Here is a 25,691-nt window from a genome sequence, read left to right on the forward strand (position 1 = left end):
AAGAATTTATAAGATTCACAAAGGAAATGATTGCAAAGGAGTGTACATTGATAGGAAAAAGAAACTGATGGAAACGCTTTATGGGAGGAAGTAGATTTAGCTTTCCAGTGAAAGCTTGTTTTCAATGAATTACCAAGAGTGGTAGAAGAGGAATGGTTCCCTTTAACTAACTAAACAGATGACCTAGCTGCTATTATTACCTCCAATAGTCCTACCAGGGTCAAGAGAGAAGGTAAAAGAATCACCAGCCAAGTGGTGTGATGTAGGGTGGGAAGGGAAGAAGATGAGGTTCTGCTACCATGAATCCTTAAGGAAAAAACTGGTTGGTCACAGCCTTTAAACATGGACAAAGAAAGTAAAAGGATATGTTCAAGTGATGTGGTAAACTATCTTGGCACTAAGAATTGCGAATCTTACTAAGAATATATGGCAGGAACATTATTATTCCATGGGTTGTCTCGCTTTGGCTTACCATTCCTTACATCCGAGGTCGTTAAAAATTATATCCTGTGTGCGTCTTTCTCCCTTTATCCCACAATCAAATTTTTGGCAGTAAACGTTTTTCGGGATTATGAATTTGGGGGGGATTTCAATTCGAAAGGGCTTAAAGAGCAGGGAACAAGGAAAAAACACTAACGTACCAACTTATACCTTTTCTACATAAACAAAGGCCAAACCCATTTTTTATTGTATCAGACAGGAGAGCAATAACTATATTTTGAAATGGTTAAAACTATCCTTGGGGCTGGCCCTCCTCACTCGTAATTAAATAACATCGCAACTCCGTGTAATGCATCTCTTGCGATACAGATGAAAGCATCTAAATTTAAGCCTGATCATCTTGCTTTAATAATAATTCAGTCTAGGATTTAAAATGCGGGAGGAGTTGCCCGCCGATAAGAGTTTTGACGAAAAAGACAAATATACAAACAAGGGAATAAGCACGGGTCTTATTTGATTAGAACTGCTCGGCAGTCGACGGTGTGAAGTCGACTCGTTGGCTGCGGCAGTTTCTTGAGGGCTTTTTTTATGTCAAAGAAAGGTTTTGACAATAGCTGTGTTCCAAGAGGCAGTCCGGAACCTGGTAACGCCTAAGTGTAACCGAGTTCTGGATTGATAAACTGCACATGATCGAGCGTTCCCCATTTCGGGATTGGGTAGAAACTGACAATGGCGTGTGGTGAAGTTGGTCAGTCTGTATCGGGTAATCTATCAGGTAATAATAGTAACAGCCTTTACAGAACTAAAAGCCCTTCGGAGGTATGAGCCTGGTTTATAAACAATTTACAAAATTATCACTTCTTCATTGATTTAAAATAAAATATTTTCTATGTTGTATTTGAAGACTTGGCTATTAATAACAATTTACTACAAATTCTTTATTATTTTAGTCCATAGGTCCCCATTCCTAGCCGCAGTAGCCCAACAGTCTCATACCCTTTGAACTATCTCATCTCACCATCTTGTAATTGGTCTTCCTTTTTCCTTCTGTGTTCCCTTGGTATCCACTCTGTTACAATTTTGGACCACCTTCTCCCTTCAAGTCTGGCAACATGGCCAGCCCACCTCCATTTCAGTTGTGCTTATTTTGTTAGACTTTTAACTTTAATCCTAGATTGTACTTCTTTGTTGTTGATGTGGTCTTTTCTTTTGATACCTATCATACTTCTTAAAATTGCATTTGTGTCATCCCTTCTTTTTCATAATTGTTTTCTGTTGCTGACCATGTCAGAGATCCATATAAAATTCTTCATGTTTAAAAATGTGTTTTTTCCATCCCATGTTAATCCTTTTATTTATTTCATATTTTCTATTTTTAATTGAGATGGGTTATCCTAAATAAATATGTTTCTTGACTAAACTGATTTCTTAGTTATTAACTATTGCTTCTCCTTTCTATGAATTTGTCATCATCTTTGTTTTAATGATTGATATAAATGTCCAACCCCATGGATTCGCACTGCTCAAGGAGTTCGCTGATCATTTGTTTTGTTGTCTCAGTTAATGAATTATGTATTAGTATCAATAATTTTAAGTAAAATAATAAGTAAATTCCACTTATAAAAAAATGAACAACCATTATTTTTTTAATTATGTTAAATATATCCTTTAGGGAGTTGATTATTTTTATTTATTGTTAAATTTATATCAATCTAATAAACTGTTTATTTTTGTATCAACTTTTCCAATGATCTTACATCATCTAAATCCTCCATAACTGTTGGCATATTCACTACATTTCTATATATTGTTTGTCTTCTCAAAATTCATGTTTGTATATTCTGCAATACTAAGGCCAATAAGAGACCCAAAATGTTACAATTACAACCTTTGAATAAATGTACTTAATTTTATAAGTTTTTTTATTTACTCTACAAAGGTTCTAACAGAAAAATTGAATCAAATCAAATACTTTTTTCTGAACTAACCAACTGGTACTGGCAGTGAATCACTTCTTAAATCTTAAGGAAGGCTTTAGTGGACCAAAATCGAAATATGTTAATTCGGAGAAAGGGGGCTTTTATTTTCTTACTCCTAAAAAGTTAAAAGAAAGTTTTTAGAGGGACCTCTTTAATTATCAATAATTTCACAATTTTGTCAATACTAAAGCATACATTATAATGCATGTAGTACTCCTCGATAAATTAAGACGAGACTAAGAAAACAAGTTTCTCATTCATAATTAAAAATGAAAATGTTAAATCCCAACTCCTTTCTGGATTAACATAATTTTGAATGGCTAATAGAACCAATTTTTTATTTTTGCAAACTTAATTCCCTTTTAAAGTATAAATCTAGTAGTGAGCAGAAGAAAACATATATGAGGAATAAAACTCAATGAATTTTACTATACATGTAATATATTTTAAAATTATATAATCTAAAACTATGGCATATATGATAACAGAGTTGAACAAGAGGTTCTATCTATACAAGTGAAATGCAAACAAATTCATGGAAACATTTTCTGAAATTTTAAGCTTATTTATTTAGTCATATGTAAATACAGTCTCTTCATTGGAATATTCGGCAGTTATGATATAACATATTTAATAAGTGTTTGTGAAATATACCAAGATTACATTTCTTATAATATAATTTTGTACAAACAAATTTCTCAAGAATATCAAAACTTAAATGAATTGTGTAACATAATTTTTTTCATGAATATAGGAGGAAAATATTTAGCTAAATTTCGGTTAACATATGCAACTCAGAACAGAGTTCAAATACTTATACTCTTAATTTTAATGTACAATATAGGACATGATGAGTGTAGTGTACATATAAAAAAAAATTCTTATTTACATTTCTATTTTTATATACATAAATATATGTAAAAATCATAAATCCACAAAACAATAAACATACCTTTAATTAAGCCATAAATATAATTAAACCAATTAAATGAGCAGCATTTAAAACCTTGGTGATTTTTTTTATTTTTATATTTTTTGTAATGAAATCAGTACTCAGTTAATTGTCAATTTACATTCGAAGAAATTAAATCAAATACAATGTAATATTTGAACCCCACTGTTTACTCTATTGAAAAGATAATTAAATACAGCATGTTACATATAACCGAATGAAGCTCAGTATTTGAACCTTAAAAATTATAATGCACATTACTTTTATGTTGAGCAATTAAAACAATTTGTTCTTAAATAGTATTCAATGAGCAAGGGCTTTGAAGCTATTTGACTAGATCACTATTTGGTCAACTACGTAAAAAGAAAAGAAAAATGAAGTTTATGGCAACGAATAACATTTTTATTACCCTTAATATTATAACATACTTCGAGCCCTTTGAAGAATTCATAATTCCAAATTAAAATAAAATAATTACAAATTTAATCATAATTCGTTAATGTGCATTTCTAATGGAATGTAAAAACAAAAGTGGCATGGTCTTTTATAAATTTCAGACTATATACTGATATACTTTCACTGCATTTCTGTAAGGAATTCAGTAACTATAATTTAAAAATAATTAACAGTCATACAATTACCTTTAATAAGTATACACCTAATATTATATATATATATATATATATATATATAAATTCTACTACAGTATAGGTTACAATAAGAGGATAGAAAATAGCTATAATTAAGTTTTAAAGGTATTGTTGTGACAAATGAGAGAGAAGGAACATGGCTGCTTAAGAGTATAATACATCTTTAAAGCTATAGGGCTGAATACAATTAAATATAAATTAAATTAAAAGAGACTGTTTATAAATATGTTAACATATATAATAAATAATTACATTTACAATAATCGAACCTTAACATTTTAATATACAAAAAAATAATAATGTTAAAACATCACTTTCTTACACACACTTTGACAATGGGAACATAATAACTTACAATTAAATGAAAGGAACTCTTCATGTTTGACTTTTGTAAAGGTGGACTTAAATAAGATTATACCATGTGGTTAAGTAAACACATAGGGCTCTAACATTACATTAGATCTAGTAGGCAGAAAAGATAAAAAATAAAATAAAAAAATAAACCAACAGGATATAAAATTCCACACTAATAGGATTTCATATATATATATTTATATTTTGTATCGATTTACATTCAAATATAGAATGAAACCAACCATAACAGTTTACAATTAATTAAATAATATAAATATTTTAATATATTTTCAAATATAAGGATACAGCTTAAAGCTTATTCAAATCCACTTAGCCTAACTTCTAAAAGCCTAAAGCAGACTTCATTTGTTTAAAGAAAACATAGTTTGATAATAAAACATGTTTACTAACAGACGCTATGACAGTTCCTGTTAAAAGCTCAAACTATAAGTGGCTAGCCATCGCTAAGGAAAGTTATCAGTGAATAATAATTAAACATGAGTAGAAAAACCCTAGTTACTAAATTTCATGTAGGACGTAACAATGAACACTCTGGTTTTTTTAGGACCATCAGCTGTCATGAGGACTTCATCACAACTGGAATGATTGAGGTACCATATTCAAGGTAATTAAAAATTAAAACGTGTAATCACTGAGGAACAATTATTTTATATTATTTAAAAAAAAAACTGTAAGTTTGATTTAAGATTAATTCAAATCGTAAACCTGAGAGAATAAACTTTAAATGGCAGCTCAGAGTTGCATTATAAACCTAACATTTAATATTATGAATTATCAGTCAGAATAATGTTTATTCAGAAGTATAGTATATTCATAAGCTTAGTATGAACTGCTTGATGAAATGCTTTAAAATGGCACTAAAAGTGTACAGCGAGTACACAAATTAAAATCTTTACAATTATTTTAGTTTAGAAAATAATCATTTTTACATTTTAGCACCTCAAAAGGTCCTAAAATAAAATAACTAAAACAACATTCATTAATTACTTCCTTACAATGCCATCAAACACAAAAGAAATTAAACAAAATAAAATAAGCCGTCTAGAGCTTCCCTACCATATCTCACATTAAACACAACCCTCAACCTCTGTGATATGTGTAAAAAGGCAAACATTACCTAACAATATTAACTTTATCTATAGTCTGGTAACTCTGATTAGAACCAAATACGTTTTTCTTGGCAATACGATATGTTGAAAATTTTCTTCAAACAGAAACCACCATGCTCTTTAGCCATTCTAGGATCTATATTATTATTTAATTTTCAATTTAAAAACCATGCACCGAAGTTCATTGTAATCTTCAATCCAATATACATATTTACACATTAACTAAAAAGAAATAACAACAACCTTTAGACAACACTATTAAACACATTGTTATTATGAAACATGTACAATTAATGCTAACACTTTTAATAAATTTAAATTATATTTAAAAATTATCATAAATGTGGTCAATAATGTTGTCTAAATTTAGGAAGTGCATCTGACAGAGGCTATACACTGTTCAATGAAGAGACTTGTTTGCACATTTTGCAAAATCTATCTCTGCATAGTTGAAAGGCGAAGTTTCTGAAGGAAGGCTTGGGCTGGGGGAAGATGAAGACTCTGTAGCAGTCCGAACAGTCCTTCCAGATTCTTCACTTTCTGAACCTGACTTTACCAAGTCAAGGGAAGCATAGTGCAACTCTTTCTTCCTTCACAAACATACAGAAGTATTAATGAAATGATTAATTAGAAAAGAAAAAATTAAAAAGATAAGACAGGTTGTAAAAATAACTAATTATCAAGGACAAAAATGCTACTTCCATTATTTCTACTCTGAACACTAAATGGATTATCCTATCTTTATCCCTATGTCCCTGAATTTTAAATAAAAATGTGTACCCAGTAGTTATAGATTATCTGACCCAAATTTTGCATGTCACATAAAAATAATAATAAATAAAAATAACAGAACTACAACCAGCGTTCATGCTATTGGCCTGAATGCTACCCTTCCAACCCTAGAGTAGCCTCTTTTTTCTTATCTTTAAACCGTGGATTAATAAGTGTATTTGGTCCAGGTATAATCTCTCTTAATTCTATATAAATTTTTGTTGGAAAGAGCAGTTTTACTGAGATTATACAATTAATTTATTTTTAGTACTCCGATTGGCAATGAGAATCTGAGAGATGAATCTGATTGTTATATTCCACAGCATTTTTAGTTAGCACTGGGTATCTATATTGCCAATTAACTGATGATTATTATTTATTTATTTTGTAACTGAAAAATAGAAAGTAAATAGATTTTTAGTTAACATGAGTTCATGACTCAGGGGCACTTAGTATTTCCACTATATATATATACATATTTTAGTTTGAATTTCACAAAAATGTGGACAGGTAAATAATTAACTTAGGCTTGAAGCTTTTGTTCAGAAAATTTAAAAAAAAAATTTTTTTTTTTAAAACTAATTCAAATATACTGAACCCAAATAAAGCTTCCGTAGTAGACCAGAGAATAAAATTCTTATGAAGTAACAACAAAATATAATTCCACATTATTTTTAGGACTACAATTGACTTATTTAATATTTACATAAATTCTTTGACAGAGTACTGGTTAGTCGCTATACAGTACTACCTAGAAAGATATCAATCGATTGTTTAAAAAAAAATTAAAATGCTAGGAATCCTGAATATTTTAAATAAATATGAAATTCACATTCAATGACATGTAGTAATGTTAGAATATTTTAATGACTAACATTAAAAATAGGACAATTGGAGTAATAAAAGTTAAATCATTGATACTTACCCATTAGGAGAAAGGGTAGAGGCAGAAGTCTTTGAATCTTCTTTAGGAGACATTATCGTTACATTTCCAAGACCTGAAAGTAGCCTATCCATAGGGCTCACTTCGGTATCCTCGTCATCCTCCTCATTATAAATGCGTATTTCTCCAGACGTCCCATCTACAGGACACTTTGCAGGCGGTTCATAACCATCGGGACTGAATGGGAAGATACCTTGATCATCCCTCCTACTGCTACTGCTGCTGCTACTGATGCTATTATTACTAAGACTTTTGTGGTTCCACCTGGGAGAGCCACTTAGTGACAGGTGCAGAGGACCTTTAGGCGGAGTACCTGTGGAGTGTTTCCTTCCTCCCGACAAGGCAAAAATAGGCAAGGAACTAGGCTCCTTCGGTCCTTGTATAGTGATTGGTTGGCTGCCTCTTCGACTACCCCTCCTTTCCTTTGTACCCATGTTCATGACCATATAACTGCTTTCTTGATCAGCCTTAGATCCAAGGGTCATCTCCACATATTCATCTGGTTGAGGAGCCATTACCTTAGTGTTATTGTTGTCCTCAGTAAGGGACATTTTTCTCTTAAGACTCATATCGAGATAATCATCTTTATTCCTTCCTGAGAGCAGAAAAGGTTTGATAGGAGGTGATGTAACTGGAAATGAATCGACTCTCACTTTTGTATTCATTGGCACAATATGTTTAGGATCACCAGGTTTCATTTCCATATAGCCTTCTCCTCCTTCTGGAACCCTACTGAGAGAAGGTGATGGGTGTCCTGGAGGCGATGACTTAGGAGGTGACTTTCCAAAGCACTTTTTGGGAGGAGACATTTCCATATAACTTCCCTCAGCTGTTGAATAGGAGCTAGCAGCAGAAGATAAAGTGGATGCACTACTTCCAGGAACACTTAATCTTTCAGAACTATTGGCCTTTTTTCTTGCTCTACGACCCTTCTTACTGAAGTCGAGTTCCATCATATCATCGCAGGGTTCCATTGAAGAGTGGCTTGAAGATGGTGGTATACGACCAAAGACATGTACATTTCTGGAGCCAACCGAGAAAGCACGAACTCGCTCACAGGTACTAGAGGTTAATAAGTCAGATCTGTAAACAAACAAATCATTAAGATACATATTCATGACAAATGAAATAAAAATAATTATTATGCAGATGAATAAATGATAACAGCCACTAATTAGTTTTCTCATTTAATTTAAGTTTAAGTTTTTTTCAAATCAAGAATTGAAAAAAAAAAATATTATAGTTAGTTATTTATCCCAACATTGAGACAATGTAACATGATATAAACGAATATAATGTACTTGCCTATTAACATTTGGGCTAGGCCTGGATCCCACTGAATAGGCTCGTGCAGGCCGCTCATTAGGTGTCAAGTCTATCGTAGGGTCGACATCACTGGGAGGAAAGAAAGCAGACACTTTATCAAGAGCATACTCGGAAAATCGTATGTCTGTTGATGGTGTGCCAGATGTGATTGAGCCGCAGGAACCTGAAATTTTTTAAAAAATAATTTATAAATATATCCTATAGCAAATAAAATGTCACTTTTTAAAGGATAACATCAATGAACAATGGTTCTAAGTAATTCAGCTGTATTTATTATTCAAAATATGCTCTAAGAGGTTACAAAATAACTTTTCCAATAAAGAAGTTTTTTAAATGATCGCTTTACAAAAGCTCAATATATAAAAGGAAACAATTTCCTGGAAGATATTTTATACGACTAGTTTAAACAATTTACTTTTTTAAAAAAAAAAATATTGATGATTCAAAGTATTCTGTGATAAAGTAAATTAAATTTATTATTATTTATTTTATTTTTATAGGAATTTACTTTTATTTCTAATAAGAAATATTTATCAATAATAAAAAACCACAAAAAATCACATGCCATTATTAATTAACATAACATATAGACAAAGACTAAAATTTAACACAACACAAGAAAAACACAAGACACCTGTAGAACAAAACAAGACCTCTTATAAATGAATATTGCCATGAAATGATGGTAGTTTGCAAACAAATGTGTTTGGTGGTAAGCCATTCTTAATTAGTCATAATCTTTATTTGATAAATTATTGGGAGTTGCCTCTTTATTTGATAAATTATTGGGAGTTGCCTCTTTATTTGATAAATTATTGGGAGTTGCCTCTTTATTTGATAAATTATTGGGAGTTGCCTCTTTATTTGAAGTTTGATAGGACTACTACATGTCTAATCAAATCATTCTTCCAACCACATAAGGCTGAGAGGACCACGTTTAAAGCTTAAAATACATCAACCATCCCATCAATTGACTCTGTTCCTGCCTTCATGATTTTTAGATAGATAATTACGCTCCGAGTATAATAGTAAAAAAAAACAATTTAATAATGCTAGTCATTATTAGTATGTTATAAGATCACCAGATTGATGAGCGAGGAACCTATTGAAAGTGAATACTTAAAACTACATTTATGCGATTAATCAATTACTAAATTAAAAATTCATAAAATTGTCTTGAAAATTATCTTGAGTTTCAGAAATCTACTAGTAGAAATATCAATAGCACTTCAATTTCTATAATTAAAGTTTATATATAATATGGGCTTCAATAAAAAAATAAAAGGTATAATTATGTTTATAAATCTAATACAGGCGTAACTGTGGCTTTATAAATCATACAAGACATATTTAGCTGTATATTTGTAGAAAAAATTTAAAACTACTTAAAAGAATAAGGGTTAAAAAAATGAACTTTTACAACCTTGTTTGTTTTGGACTGATCCTTGATCCATATCCACATAACCATCATCAGAGGCAGCAGGAGCCATAGGAACATAACCATCCTCTGTCAAGCTGCTACCTCGACTATGATTAACAGCATTCCTCAGGTAACGATTATCACCTAAACAAGTAAAAATTCATAAAATTAAACATTTTAATAGTAACAAGTAAACTGACAATACACTGATACTGATTTACATTGATAATGACTAATCTGAAAGTGGTTATTTAGAAATTAAAAAAATCATTACAATTTAGATAAATTATTTAATTTTTCAAGTTAACTTTTCCATGAACCAGAAAAACATAAAATTACCCTTGAATTAAATTTGAAGAAAATAGAATTTAATTTGCATAAAATTAATTCTATTTTCTTTAATAATGAATGTATTAACTTTTATAGTTAAGATTTGGTCTTCTCTCAGAATGCTCGAGATTGTAATGTTGTACAACGACTACTTGTTGTAAGCAATGTTTTAAAGGAAAGACAAGAAAGAGGGTGGGAGTTGCCTCTAGTTTTAGCAACTAACTAGAAAATGTAGCCAAGGCCAGGTGTAACTATGAAAAGTTTACAACTGAATGAGACACCCTCAACACATTACTCTCATGTTGGCTTCGCTGTAATCAGGTAAAAATAGTCTTAAACAAAAAAAACAGTTTTTCTTCAGTAATAAATATATATATATATGAAATAAATTAAATGAAGTATTACAAACCTGGACTCATAGGAAGATAGTTCCCAGGTGTGTCCAATGGTGAGGAGCTGTAGGGACTGTACATGTCCATACCTGAGCCCTATAGACATTAATAATTATTTTAAGAACATAAAATTATAAAATTTGAATTTCTTAAGCGTCAGTAATAAATACAAGAAATAAAAACTTGAATGAGTCTATTCAATATTGGCATTAAAATAATAGAAATCTAAACAGATGGATGATGGTCTTGAAGAAAAAGACAAAAGCTAACTAAATATAATGATTGTGTCAGTCGTGGGTGTAAAAAGTCCATTTTTATGTGTGATTCTTGAGTCATATAGTTAAATTATATTACATATCACTGTTTTGCTTCCTTGAATGGTGACAAATCTGACAAAAAAAGTTTTGGTTTTCTTTTGAATTGAATGTGTTCTAAAGAGAATACTGTATATAGGGTTTTCTTTCTCTACTTTGATTTGGTCTCTCCAAAGACTATTCTAAAGCTAGTAGGATTATAAAAAAGTAAACAATTTATAGGATATGTCAGGCATAAAATATCTTTTAATGTTTTTGTCAGTTGTGCTACTAAACAAGCCAAGTACTGATATGTACATTAACTTGTTTTATTTATTTCTTCTAAATCTAATAATAGAAATGATATATTTCATATTGGTAACCTATATTTAATATATAAATATTTTAACCAATGCCCATCCATCCCATGGTTTTGACATATCTAAAATTCACCATGGATTGAAATATTTTTTCTAAAATTTATTTAAAAAATAATTAGAATTACCTGTGAGGGAGAACTGGATTTGAAACCACTGCTACTGGGGTTAGGAGAGTGTTTTCTATTCAATGTACTGTTTGACTGGATTGAAAGACAGTAAGAAGGCTCCATCTGCATGTAATTGTTAAGTTTTTCATCTTCTCCTGAAAAATATTATTCATTGATAAAAGAAAATGTTAGTATACAACAAATGAGTACTAAGCAGTTTCATAATATTAAATGAGCATAGAGATATAATTTTAGCTTTTTTAAAAAACTATTTTTTTGGGACAAGAAACTAATAATTAATTAATGCTAATATCAGAATTTGAAATATATATCGTACAGTATTCTCACTTGAAAATAAACCCTAGATCTACTAAAAACTTGTCGAATTGAAAAAAATTGGTATCTAATAAAAATAAACTCACCTGGCCATGGGGAATAGTCATCCAAATTTTCTTCAAGGATAACCGGTTCATCAGGAGTAAGCGAATACCTCCCACTTTCTTCCCAAGGTCCATCTGGGACATCACCGTCCATAGACAATGAGGACTCAGCTGAATCGGTCGAGCAAGCTACACTTGCAGGACTGTTAACAGAGATAAAAAGATTTAGCACAAAGTTGTTTAATGGTAAGTGATCAATTGACATTATTTTCTAATAGCTTGATAACTTTTACCATCGACCTCTGATGGTATATTATGATCAAAAGTGATCAATTGATATCATTTTCTAATAGATTGATCACTTTTACCATTGACCTCTGATGGTATATATGATCAAATGCCAGGAAGGAAAATGGTAATTTCTTAATTTTAATTAATTTAGCCATCCTCTACACAATCTATACAGCAGACATCCCAACCAATCCTACGAGTGCTACCAATGGGTAGTTTCTCTACATGCTTGTACCATACCATTATGATTTCTTCAAATTTACTTGATGTATTTATGTACAGTAGTAAATAAATATCAATAAATAAATTTAAAAAAAAAAATAAAATAAAATAATTAATTTAGTCTTCCTTCAATAGGAGAACTTTAATTATGGTACATCAATAGTTTTATTTAATGAAAACAAAAACAAAATGAAATAATTTTTTTTTTTTTGTAATAGTTTAACAATTTATTTCTTTATATAAAAATAAAATAAATTAAAATAATATTTCAAATTAACCACCAATAGGCTCTTTTTTGCTTATTTTTTATTCATTTATACTTTTTATAAAATAATACAATATTATTTCTCCTCTGAGATAAAATGGAATCATCAAAAGAATGGCTCACTTTGAAATTTTGTACTAATGTTTTGTTTCTTCATGAATAAGGAAATAATTGAATTATAAGTTGTGATAATACAATCCACTGCCTACTCAAAGAAAATATTTCCTAATACATGAACACCATTTATCAAATTTCTTTTTCCTTTAAATCATTAATAGGTTAAAAGTATTCATCAACAAAATACAGAGTTTTCTTAAATCTGATGTATTTACCTGACTGGGCTAGACACAACAGGAGGTGAATAATTGTTAATAGCCTTGTTGTACATGGAGTGAGGTCGCATATGGCTCTGAGGCAAGTGAGGGAAGTGAGCATTCTCACTAGTTGTTCTGTGACGAGAAGGCATAGAGTCACTTCTCTCCCGAGAATTGGATATCCCTGTAAAAATATGGTTTAAATTAATAATGACCACGAAAGTCTCAGAAAATACTAAACAAATGTTAAAATTAAATAAAGAAGTTAGTTAAGTTTATACAAGAAAAGATTACAGCCACCAACTATTTAACCAACACAATTAAAATATGAATAAAGTAGGAAAATAAAATGAAATATTTGCAATAACCGAAAAACATGTTTTTCTATTAACTGTACAAGCCAGAATGGTATCAAAATGATTTTAATGAAAATTGCCCCAAGTCTCTTCTGAAAGACTTTTAACTGGAATAATTGAAACTACTGGACCAATTTTTTACCATTTTGTTGATTTTCCATTAAGTCACAAGTCTCCTCATGAGCCTAGAAACTCTTTATTACCACCTACAATTTCGATTCAAAACGGGCAATTTGAGGTTTCATATTCCCATATCTCTACCATTTATAAAAATAAAGAAAAAATATAAAATCTCATGAAATCACTCCGCAAAAGCCTTTAAAAAATGCTAATATTTTAACCTTCCTTAATTATGAGGTAAAGATATAATATGAACTAATTTTCAACTGATTTATTCCATTCAAACCCCTCTTAGTAAAAAAATAAATTTTTAACTGCCACAATTATCTCTGGAATAGATGAACCGACTTTGTTGCTTCTTACTGTTAGTAGTGTGTGTGTACTGTGAAATTAATAAGGCATCTTGTGAGTAACAGCTGAAAAATTTTCCTACTTTATTATTATTGACTGTAGTGCCAAAATAAAAAATTGTTTTTAGTCATTTAACACGAAAAAATGGAATAATCTCTTAAGAGTACAATAAATTGGAACTTGGAAAATAAACTTCTTGTTGTAAATTACCACAAACATAAGAACTATGTTTTAAATGAATTTAATAATTTTTGTTTTAACATTGCATGTGGCCGAGAGAAATTATATGAATTGAAGAGTCAAGAAATAATTAGCTCGGAAATATTGCTTTTTTTTCCATTAATCTGGGTAAGGAGTTAGGACGACATTCAAGGATAACTTTTGAGAAAGTTTATGGTGGTTAGCCATAAAAAAATCCCTCACAACACCAATTTGTGTTTCCTTAACCTTCACTGTTTCTTATGCAGTAGCTAACTAAATATCTCTAATGGGGTTAGTGTACTTCTGACACTACCCTCAGAAAAATCAAAAAGGATACAGAAATGCAAACCCAGGGAAAATTTAGGTCATGAGATATTAACTCCTACTACATAATAGAGTTAATAATAATAGTTATTATTTAATCAATAATACAATAAATATATATAACTTAAGAATCATCTTCAAAAAAATTATTTCTAACTAATAACTTGCAATTTAAAATTTAATGAATATAAAAATAATGATTCATTCAAAATAAAAATAGTTTTTTAAGTATTTATGGAAATCACAATGTATAATATTGCACATATTATTGTATTTTTAAAATAAATGATGATTACTTTTTGACATAAACAGAATGAATTATTTCTCCATCTCAGGAAGTGTAATTTCTTAAAGACAGTTGGGTGGCTTAAGAAAAAAGCTTTGTAGGAGGAATGGTCTTTTTATAACATTTAAATCTTAAGTAAACTTGAACCTAAGAAGTCAAAGTCCTTAAACTTTCTATTTAAATATTAATATTCAGTTATTATTTAACATAACAATACTGACACATATTTACATTTTACAAATATTAGGTTACAAAAATCTACAAATATATATTTTGTTTACTAAAAATTCAACTAAATAAGATGCAAAATAAGAACATGCAAACAAACTGAAACCACAGGAGCCTAATAACTAGAAAATCGCCTAAAAGCATATAAAACTCAGTACTAAAGGATGCAATAAAATAAATATTATTACTTTAAAAACATTACATAAAACCATATTTAATATTAAAACTTCTAAACAAACAAGCATAAGGTAAGTAATCTAAGATCAGATTAACTGATAAAAATTTTCAAACATAGACAATCAACAATTTACTTCCTAGAGCAATAACTTTTGCAAAAGATGAAGTGATCTAGGTCCATCTAAACCATTACTCACAATAAAAATTTTAAAAATGTATTAATATGACAGAGTGAATTTTTTTACAATTTCTAAAATGTACAAGTTCACAAAATGTAGGTCCTAAACATGGAATTAACATACGTCATATAGGTTCGAAGTTGATTTTAATCCTATACCAAACTTTTTTAATAACTATTAAACAAGCAAGATTTTAACTTATTATGTCTGATGACCAGTCTACCAAAAAAAACAAGAAAAAAGATTAGGATATCCATTTACCTTCATGAGATACCGAATTCATATAAAGATATTTTAATAACAATTGGCTTATTTTAGATATAAAGTAAAGAAATATTATATAACATACTGCTGTAATAGCTGAAATAAATATCAAAGCAATAAACATCAATATATGTGACAATAATAATTTCTGTTTAACTAGAATAGTTATAAGTAATTAGAACAGAACTTTAAATGCTAAGAGTAAGCATGCATAAAATCTCCTACACCTTTACCAATAATCTGTTTCAAGTTTGGACATGCGATATCTTTAAGATTTAAAAATTTGAATTCTCAAAAATTTACCTAAGATCTATCAGCATCCTACTATCTCTTTTTAAGATCCTAGATTATTTTCTAAAAAGCAGGGTTTAAATTAAAACTGCTGAGGAGATACTTAATTCCTACTAGTTACTTTTCTTTCACAGAAGAAGGAATAAAAGGAGTTCATCTAGAGAATTTTATATTTTATAAAAACAAAGATCCATGTTTTTATAATTTTATTCTGGACATATTAAAAAAAGAAGAAAGAAACAGCTTCATTCTTATACATCCTATTATGTTTCAACAAAATTATTAATAAATTAATAGAAGACAAAGTGGAATGTGAAGGAATATAAATTAAATTCAGTTGTTTTTATAAATTAAATTAAATTGAATGGAAAAAATTGTATATATTTTTTTTTAATCACTAAAATACAGGAGTAAAAACATGTAAGGTGTTCCCTTTAATCTTTCAAGGTTAAGTTGATAACAGAATTACCTTTAAAATAATTATGTAATGGACCAGTAGATAATACTATAATAAAGATTTATGGAAGCAGAAATGACTGACAACCATACACCTCTAAAGACTAACTAAAGTTATGGCAAGTCACCAAATATTTAAGTTAAACTTCATTGAAATCTACTGAAAATGCTTTTATTATTTATTGTTCATATATATCACTAAATACCCCTATCAATCTCTACTAACAGATTTATTAAGATTGGTCACTCAGAAACAATATAATAACTTTCAGATTATTAAAACAGAAATAATACTCCACATTTATTAGCCAAAGTAAGCCACTAAAGGCACAGGCTAGTCGTTAATACATTTTAATATTAAACAATCAAAATTTCATATGAAAGTTAATTTATTTGTATGATAGAATCTGGAAAGGAACAAATGACCTTGAGAAAAGAGGTTTTGTTTTTCTTGTTTACAGCTTAAGATCAACAATCAAAATATTTGTCTCAATGAAACAGCAAAATTCTATTTAGCCTGTAATACAACCTATTTAAAACAATGCAATAATTTTATAAATTAAAACATAAACTAACAACAAATTGATCTGTTTAAAAAATATTTCAATTTATAGTCTTCTCTTGAAAGAATACTTATTTATTTATAAATAATAAATTATTTTTTTTAAAAGTGATAATGAGTTGATAAATATAATGTTACAGTAATCAATTCAATAACAGTAACAACAAAATTTCTTTTGAGCAATGCATTTTCTAATTTCTTTCCAATAGGGAAAATGATGATTGTTAACATTAAATAATGATTCAATTACTAAAACTATTAATTTAAATTATGAAACTTCTTAAAACAAACCTTATATTATATTATATCATAGTAAACACCTAAAAATAATAATTATTATTTTATACTAAATAATTCAAAACATTATCCAAATTATAGTCTCAAAACTTTTATTGTTTTTACACGACAATCGACAATCTTAATTCACTATGAAACATATTATTTTATCATTCCAAACACTTCATACAGGCTATTCTGCCCAGGTCAAAACATTTTTATCCAATAAGTCAAATATCCATTAAAAATCACAGTCAAAAATATTTCTCATTAACCACTATCATACACTTTGAAAAGTGTATCCATTTGTTGATTAGGTTGAATTCCTTTATGAACTCAAAACTAGAGCAAGGAAGAGAAGAGGGTCAGCAACCTATTTCAGCCACAGTCTAAATAATTATGTGATCCTCCACATAATAAAAATTGACTTTCAGAGACAAGATTTTAACCAGCCCTACTACAATTTTATTCATTTCATTCTTCCAAGTAAATTAATATTTATACATAGCACAAAAATTTATACATAGTATATATTTATTTATCAAGCTATTCGAAACGGCACTTTATTCATTCTAAAAGTAGGAATCATAGCCCAAGAAACAAAACATCTATTTAACACACTTGCCACCAACCCCAGACCACTCGACCTATGTACTCCTATTCCAAAGTCACAAATTAACATAAAAACAAATTCTAAACTATTCCAATCAGATTTAACCAAAATACACTATCCACCGACAGTTGTAAAACAGAAAACACTAAAAATATTCTCTGAAAAGTATAAAAATTATCTAAAAATTTATACAGACGCATCTAAAGATAAAAACAAAGTTCCAGTCGGGATATATGATGTCCAATATAACCAGGATACATCAATAAACCTCCCCACCAAATTTAGCATATACAATGCTGAATTATACGGTGTCGTTGAAGCTTTCAAAATAGCAAACAGAAAATATAGGAATACAAAACTCGTAATTCTGACAGATTCCGCTTCTGTATCCAATTCACTCAAAAACATATTTCCTCTTACCTAATAACTAACATAATAGAAGAAGTTCATAGTTCATCAAATAACAAATTTAAGGTCAAATGGGTTCCAGGTCATGTGGGTTTGTACGGCTATGAGCGAGCTGATAAGACAGCAAAACGATGTTCGAGTAGAGTGGAAAATGCGAAACTGCCTTTACAGGAAATTTTTAATGGTTAAAAAAAGACTTCATTAGTAAATGGCAGGATAGGTATGCCTGGGAGTCAAGTTTGAAAGGTAAAGATCATTTCACTATCCAACCTAACGTCTCTTCACGCCCATGGTTCTCTAACACTTGTGTCAAGTTAAACAGAAAAGATATAGTCTTACTTACAAGATTAAGAATTAACCACGGTCATACAAATCGCGGCTTAACATTAATCAAAGTTAAAATAATGATAAATGTTCGACATGCAACTCTATCAAAGATCCATTACATATTATACTAAATTGCAGTAGATATGATAAATACAGGATTAAATATCCCCTCATCCAAAACAATAGCGCTTTCCTCCAAGGGCTGGCAGATCTAGAAGGGCTACTATTCAGGCGTTGTGCAAATTTATAGCAGAATCCAAATTAGATTTTTAAAATTAAATAAATAATAACAATTTACATCCTCAGCTCCATTCTTTTATAATATAACAACAGGGGCAGTGTAGGACTCCAACGGGAGTCTTGGGCTGACGTAAGAAAAGAAAAAAAGAAAAAAAAAATATTTATTTATATTATATGACCGTGACAGTCGATAAAAATTATCAATTAAATATACAAAGATAAAATGTAAAGAACTAGTTTGATTTTTGTTACTATATCATATCAGGTATTGTATTATATTATGTGTCTGTGACAAAAGATAAAAATTGTCAATTAAATATTCTAAGATAATATGTTAAGATCTAGTTTTTTAATTTTTTTGTTTTTGTACAGAACCCAATAATACCTTAACACTTTATTTACAAAATATTTTTAACTTGTTCAACAAGGACTGTCCCCAAACAAACACTTCCTCTCACTTAACCCGATTATATTTTATTTGCTAATTAGAAATTCTATGAAATATTTAAAATAATTAACTAGAAAAATGACTTATTGGGCAATTTAAGAAATTCAGACTTTTTAACACAATCTAATAAATCTTTGTTTATAATCCATTATTTAATGCAAGCATTTAGTTAAAAGATTACATAAACTTACAAGATAAACAAATAGACAAGCTAATACCTAACATGATTAAACATAAATCGGATACTTTACTGTGCTATACAAGTACTAAAAGAAACAAAAGAATCTCGAAAAGAATTTTTATTAAATCAAAATGATTACAAACATAACCTAAAACCAGACAATTGAATATCACCAGTATGTTCTAGGACAGTGATGGCGAACCTTTTTGAACCGTGGGTCAAATTTTGTTCTCTAATTTTTTTTTAGTACTAGCTCGTGGGTCACAAAGTGTTTGAATGAACAAGGGGTAAAGAAAATTACATAAAATATGTATTATGAAATATTATTTATTAATACATTTATACATATATATAAATGTATAACAATGTACAAACATAAACTACTTAATGAGAAATCTGTTGCTGTTTATTTTCATATAATTTTTTATAAAAAATTAATTTATAAAAACCAATGAGTGGGTCAGTTAAAAAGCTTGCGTGGGTCAATGTCTGACCCACGAGTCATAGATTCTCCATGCCTGTTCTAGGACAAGCAAAAAAATAAATAACATATAGAATATGCCATGCATCACACACTACTGAGCCTGTTCATACCAGATACACATATGCACAATTACTTTACTCATTAAACAGCAAGATTATAGAAATAAAATTTGTCACCAATAATATCTAATGAAAAGACCACTTAATGGCTGTTGGTAATCCACCAAATTAACATACATCCCTAATTCCCTAAAACATAATAACACGACCAGTACAATAAAGAGAAAATTGTAAAATAAATATGAGTAACCGATTCAACAAATAGTCATTCTGAAAGTACCATATTTTATCATAATCAAAAACAGTAACGGATAGGATTAGACATTTTTTTTCATTCCTCTTTGCTTTGAATTTTATTCACATCTACTATACTTTTTTTTGTTTTAAAATTACAGAATGGCTTAATTAATATTTAAAGCTTAAAAAAAAAAGGTTGAAATCATCCCCGTGCTGACAGTTATATATAAATAGCCACAAGATCGTACAAACGTTAATCTTTTGTAAAAGTATCTATTCCTATTGCAGATATATTCCGTAAAATCTCATTACTATTTATTTTAATGTAAATCTTTGATCAAATTTTTTTTAAAAATAACATGTTTGAATTTTCAGAAACACCATTGAGTTCTATACAGTATCAATCAGGTTCAAAAAGATAAGTTGAATCATGACTCAAAAATTGTTAGCACACGTAACTTTTTAGTTCCTGGTTTATTAAAAATAATTCTACCAATTCCTATCAAATTTAATTCAGTAGTTTAGAAAGAAATGATGATAACCTCTGATGTTAAAAAAAAAAAGTATCAATGCTACGATATTAAATATTAATCGGAAGAGAAGTAAAAGATGTACTAGTCAAAAAAGGGGGAAAAAATATGTAAGGTAACTATTTAAAATAGTGCATATCATAAATATATGGTTGAACATTTAGTAATTAATAAGATCCCAGATCATCATATTAAATAACAGCAATAAAGAAATAGTTTTCACTATTTCTTAATTGTAGTTTAGCTTCAATTTTTTTTAACTCATTCTTAAAAATAATCCAGCTGATGCACATACTAAAGTAAATCAAACACGCACCCCTAAATATTCTTTTTGATTTATGCCAAGTTTTCAAAAAATTATATCCTTTAAAGTCTATCAAGAATAGTTTTGCAATATAGGGTGGTCTTAAAAAATGGAAGACAGTAGCAATGCCAGAACGTTACATAGAAATCAACTTTTTGAAATAAAATTCAGTTAATTATTTGAGAAATTAAAAAAATAAAATAACTACCATGGGTAATTAAGGAAATAAAATATTCTCAATTTAGCTTAATAGGTACATGTTTTTATGAAAATTTGCCAAGAAGAAGAAAATAAAAAGGGTTATGTTTTAAGAAATTTATCATACATCAGGTATTAATTAATAATTATAAAATTCCAAATACATCATATATTTGGGAAAGAATACCGATTGTTCAGATAAATTTTTTTTTCTTACTTTTATTTCATGCAGAAATGCAAAGTTAATTTTCAAGCTGGAGGTTTTAAAGAGATTAGATACAGGAAATTAATATTCAGAAAACCTGAAGCCAGTTAAAGCTTAAACAGAGCTTGAGATAAATAATAAGAGATCCATTTAAGCCTAGATAAGAGAATTTATTTAGTTTTAAAATCAAATAAAAGTTTTGGTGTCCATATCATTAAACAAGAATGAATACTATCAAAATCTCCATTGTTGCTCACATCGTTTTCCCTAAATACATGGCTAACCGTACTCACAGAGTGACCATGGAAAACTGAAGAGGAAAAAAAATTAAATTTCTTTCACATCACCATATACATAAATAAATCTATATTTCATCTACTCATCATCCTTGTTGAAATCTCAAAAAGTGACGAAAATTAAAAGCAATAATCAAACAATTAATGATGAGGGATTTAAGTCGGTTTTATGTTAAATAATATATACATATAAACCAAAACATTTTGGTTATGTACATGAAGCATGGATATGCAAAATAGGGATTGGTTCAAGTGATAATAGTTTAATAAAAAATATGCATCATTTAGGGATTAATCTCCTTATAAAACCCTATCTGAAGCCCACACCAAACTTTGAACATAAAACTAGATTTTATTTTTAACTTTGAGAACTTCAGTATTGGTTTCGGAAAGAGTTAAATCCCTGAATCAAGCACATTTTTCTTAAAATATTGCTTTTGGATTCCTTGAGTTGTATTTATCCGATTAAATAATATGTACAGATAACAAATAAATTGTTTAGTATTCACTCTTGTTTTAATAATGTTACTCTCACAACTAATCTGATAAAATCAAGCATAATCAATAGTTGTTTATTTTTATTCACAGTTCAATAAAGAAATAAACTATAATGTTAATGTAGGAAAAGGAATAACAGCCATTAAACCCATCACTACCCTAACCTTTTATAAAGCTTCCACAAATTAATTAAAGCAAACTACTGCAGATGACGATGACTGTACATACACAAATGAGATGAGATGTGTTTGTTAGGCCTGGTCCCAGTGCTGGCTCTCCTCGTTGGGGGTACTGGGGACAGGGGGAAAGAGTAGGTTCGCTGATGGTTACCGGCGCTCCCACCGCCTCCTGCTTATCACCACATACAAGTCACACACAAATATCCTCAACACCATAACACATACTCCATGGCTCAAACCTGTTAGCCAGGATACACTAAACAGTAATTAGCTAACACAGCACAACTATTTCTTTAATATAATAACTAATATAAAAGAATGAACGAACAGAAACTCTAGTTTTAACATTCTTATTAATGATTATTCATGCATGCATTAAAGAGTGGGTTCATTAGAAAAAGGAATATCAGTAATATATTAAACATAATGAAAATGTACATCATTCAACAAATGATCTTTAATCAGACCATTCCCCAATCCCAACCTGTTCAAACTTATTTATTACTTTTTAGTTATAAGTAAATAACTATGATAAATACTAGTGGTGTTCCCAACCAAGTATAGGTAAATTAGAGCCAGGTTACCATGACTGACTCCATTTTTCACAGATCAGCAAATTACTCTTTTGATCTCAAATTAATTTTTCTTCTAAAAAGTTGTAAAGCAACAATACAGATAAAATAATGAAAGATTATCAGAAATTTTATTGGCCTATTCAAACATCTATAGCACAGTAGTGGACTTAATCCATTACAACCTAGAGCTAAGCTGTGGACTAGATTCAATGTTCATGATGCACTAACTTCTTTACTGGAGAGGATAGATGTGTTGCATCAATTCACATTACATAAAAAATGTAAAATATTAGGGAAGCTAAACAATTTCAAATGAAATTTCCAGACAAGAGGACCTCATACCTGAGCAGGCTAGGGTCCCAGAGCGCTCAGTACTTAAGGTTGTAGGTTTGATTACCTCCAAGGTCAGTCAATATTAATATTTTGGGGACCCAAGAAATGAATCTTGATATTCCCACTCAGGAGCTGTATAGATCCTTAAAAGAGCACTTGAGAAGAAAAAACATATTGCAAATAAAGTAGATTTTGAAAAATATTTACAATTTATTCATTAAAATCCAAGGACAACAATTATATTTGTTATAATATGACAACATATAACATACAAAGCTGTTGGTTAACATTATTAGTTTTAATTTAATCTAGGAAAACTCGCTGTGTAATATTTTCTTTCAAATCTCAAAATATTTTGCTATTGACTCAAAAAAAAAACTCTTCTCTAGATTGATATATAAAATAGCAAACGATGGGATACATATTCAAATTTAAGGAGGCATTGTTAGACACCTCAGATAATGTTTTAACAAATGCATTAGCAAACTGCAAGAATTTTTTCCATAGCAAGTTCTTACTGAACATTTTTGACATTTGCTATGAACTTAATCTCTAAGGCCAGTTCTCAAGCAAGTATATTATTTTTGTTTTTTTTTTCTACAATTTTATTTATATATCAAACATTTCACAATACTATCAGCATATTGCAGCATTTTTATGATCAGTAAAAAATTAGTAACAATGATGCATACATTAACTCTTGTAAATGAGTAACTTTGGTAGTGTTATATTTTATCAATGTATTCTCATCTTTATTTTTTCTTTTTTGGTTTGATCTATGTTTTGTCATTTACTCATTTTAAGTCACTTACTGGTTTTTCATTAACTTCCTTAATGTAAAAATAAAATAAGATATTTAAATAAAATGAATAATTATGCCAGATGTGTCATTTTCTTAGTAAAAATATTACAAACAAAAGCACAATATTTGAGGAGATTCACCTGTACAAGATAAAAAGGAGAGACACATACGCAATGATGCCCATCACTTCTTGGAGAAATTTTGTTTTTTAATAATACTTTATCCTTAGAGAACATTATTTAGAGTTGAGAAATAGATATATGGTCACAAGAAGTAAAATCTCAAATGCGAGTTTTCAGACCTCATCTTTTCTAGGAAGTTACTCAGCATTAACTGAGCTTTAGTAACCAAAATAGACAGCCATTTATCATTCAACACTAATTACACACAGGTTTCACACTATCTTGCAAAAATATTATGAATTTCTTTTTTCCATTCATGACATAAAAATTAATAGTTGGTATAATAGAGTTTCATAACTAATTCACAAAAACCCCACAGCCATTATGTTCTTTAGATTTGAAAGTGATTTTATAATGTGTTTATTATGTTTGTTTTATAATAATTATTTAATTTTCAGAGAGATATTTTTATGTTTACTTTAATAAATAGCAAAAGACAAATTTAAGTACAAAGTTCACATTAGAAGCTAATTTCTAAACATAGATATCACTAAGTTCATACAGATTAAAAACTATTATTCATAAATACAGTGTGATCACAACAAAGAACAGAGCAGTTTTATAAGTTGATTTCCATAATTTTAACCTTGTTCATTAAAACAACACTGTTGCTTTATTATTTTTAAGTAATTTTATTGTCTCAGTTCCTTCAAAGATAATTACGTTTGGATAAACATCATTAATGAAAGTTGTGAGTTTAGCGATTTATGAACACTTGACATTGGTGGTATGGATTAGTAATTGAAAAAGAAGTACCTATCTAAAGGTAGGTTTAGACACCAGAAGTTTTCTTTACAAAGTAGATTCACAAATCAAATGTTCTATACTAATCCCTTAACCCTCAGCTAGATTCAATAGGCTCTCTAAGCCTCAAGTCAACACTTTATGGTAAACCATCAGCCTCAAAAACAATATAGACCAAATACTCTTAATGCGTGGGCTCAAACGAACCAGACCAATGTGTTTGATTGAATTATGTAAAGATTTGAAATAAAAAAATGAGAATAATACTCCAAAGTGTTTAAGTTTTTGTGTTCTCCTAACCATTAAAAATGAAGGAAACTGTACTTCCTTAGAAACTATTTTTAAGAGTCAGCGTTTGGCTGTCGAAACATTTAAAAGCCTATGAATCATTGTATTGATGTGAATATGTTTATTTTGTCATTCATCATAATTATTAAATAATAATATATACTAACTTCTTTCCATCACAGTGAACTACATTACATATTAGTAATTTACAAACTAAATAATCAAGATAGAACTAAATTATTTAGATACAGGATTTCAGAATTAGAATAAATAGGTTTGACTGTTAACCTGAAAAATACTCTTAGCATATACTGTTCGAAATTCATACAAAAAGAATTAAAAAACATTTAATAGGAAAATAGATAAATTATTTGAAAATACATGAACTTTTCAAGTCTAATCAAGGAATTTAGTAACAGATGGAGGTAAGAATAAATAAAACAAATATTAATAACTGTTTAGAAGAAAATACTGAACATCAACCATTTAATTAACAGACTCAAGTCACATTGAACATAGACAAAACAGATCATAAAAATAAAATTGAAA

General features: G+C 29.1%; 1 protein-coding gene across 5 annotated transcripts in view; it reads right to left on the reverse strand.

Annotated features, from left to right (window-relative positions):
* Positions 1-2,843: 2,843 nt before the first annotated feature.
* Positions 2,844-25,691, reverse strand: part of chico (insulin receptor substrate 1 chico) — a 29,103-nt gene continuing 6,255 nt past the window's right edge. For 2 of the 5 annotated variants that reach the window (XM_067044810.1, XM_024359219.2), the window contains exons 8-16: positions 22,268-22,390; positions 12,959-13,124; positions 11,891-12,051; positions 11,487-11,623; positions 10,706-10,784; positions 9,970-10,110; positions 8,526-8,709; positions 7,203-8,303; positions 2,844-6,096 (exon numbers count right to left, since the gene is read on the reverse strand). In XM_067044810.1, coding sequence (XP_066900911.1) covers positions 5,907-6,096; positions 7,203-8,303; positions 8,526-8,709; positions 9,970-10,110; positions 10,706-10,784; positions 11,487-11,623; positions 11,891-12,051; positions 12,959-13,124; positions 22,268-22,390 — 2,282 coding nt within the window. In that variant the 3' untranslated portion in view covers positions 2,844-5,906. The remainder of the gene's footprint in view (positions 6,097-7,202; positions 8,304-8,525; positions 8,710-9,969; positions 10,111-10,705; positions 10,785-11,486; positions 11,624-11,890; positions 12,052-12,958; positions 13,125-22,267; positions 22,391-25,691) is intronic. The other 3 variants (XM_067044811.1, XM_067044813.1, XM_067044812.1) reach the window with 3 other exon arrangements.

This window comes from Halyomorpha halys, unplaced genomic scaffold (assembly GCF_000696795.3).
Source record: "Halyomorpha halys isolate HHAL.00 unplaced genomic scaffold, Hhal_1.1 Scaffold380.1, whole genome shotgun sequence".
In the NCBI taxonomy this organism is placed as follows: Eukaryota; Metazoa; Arthropoda; class Insecta; order Hemiptera; family Pentatomidae; genus Halyomorpha; species Halyomorpha halys.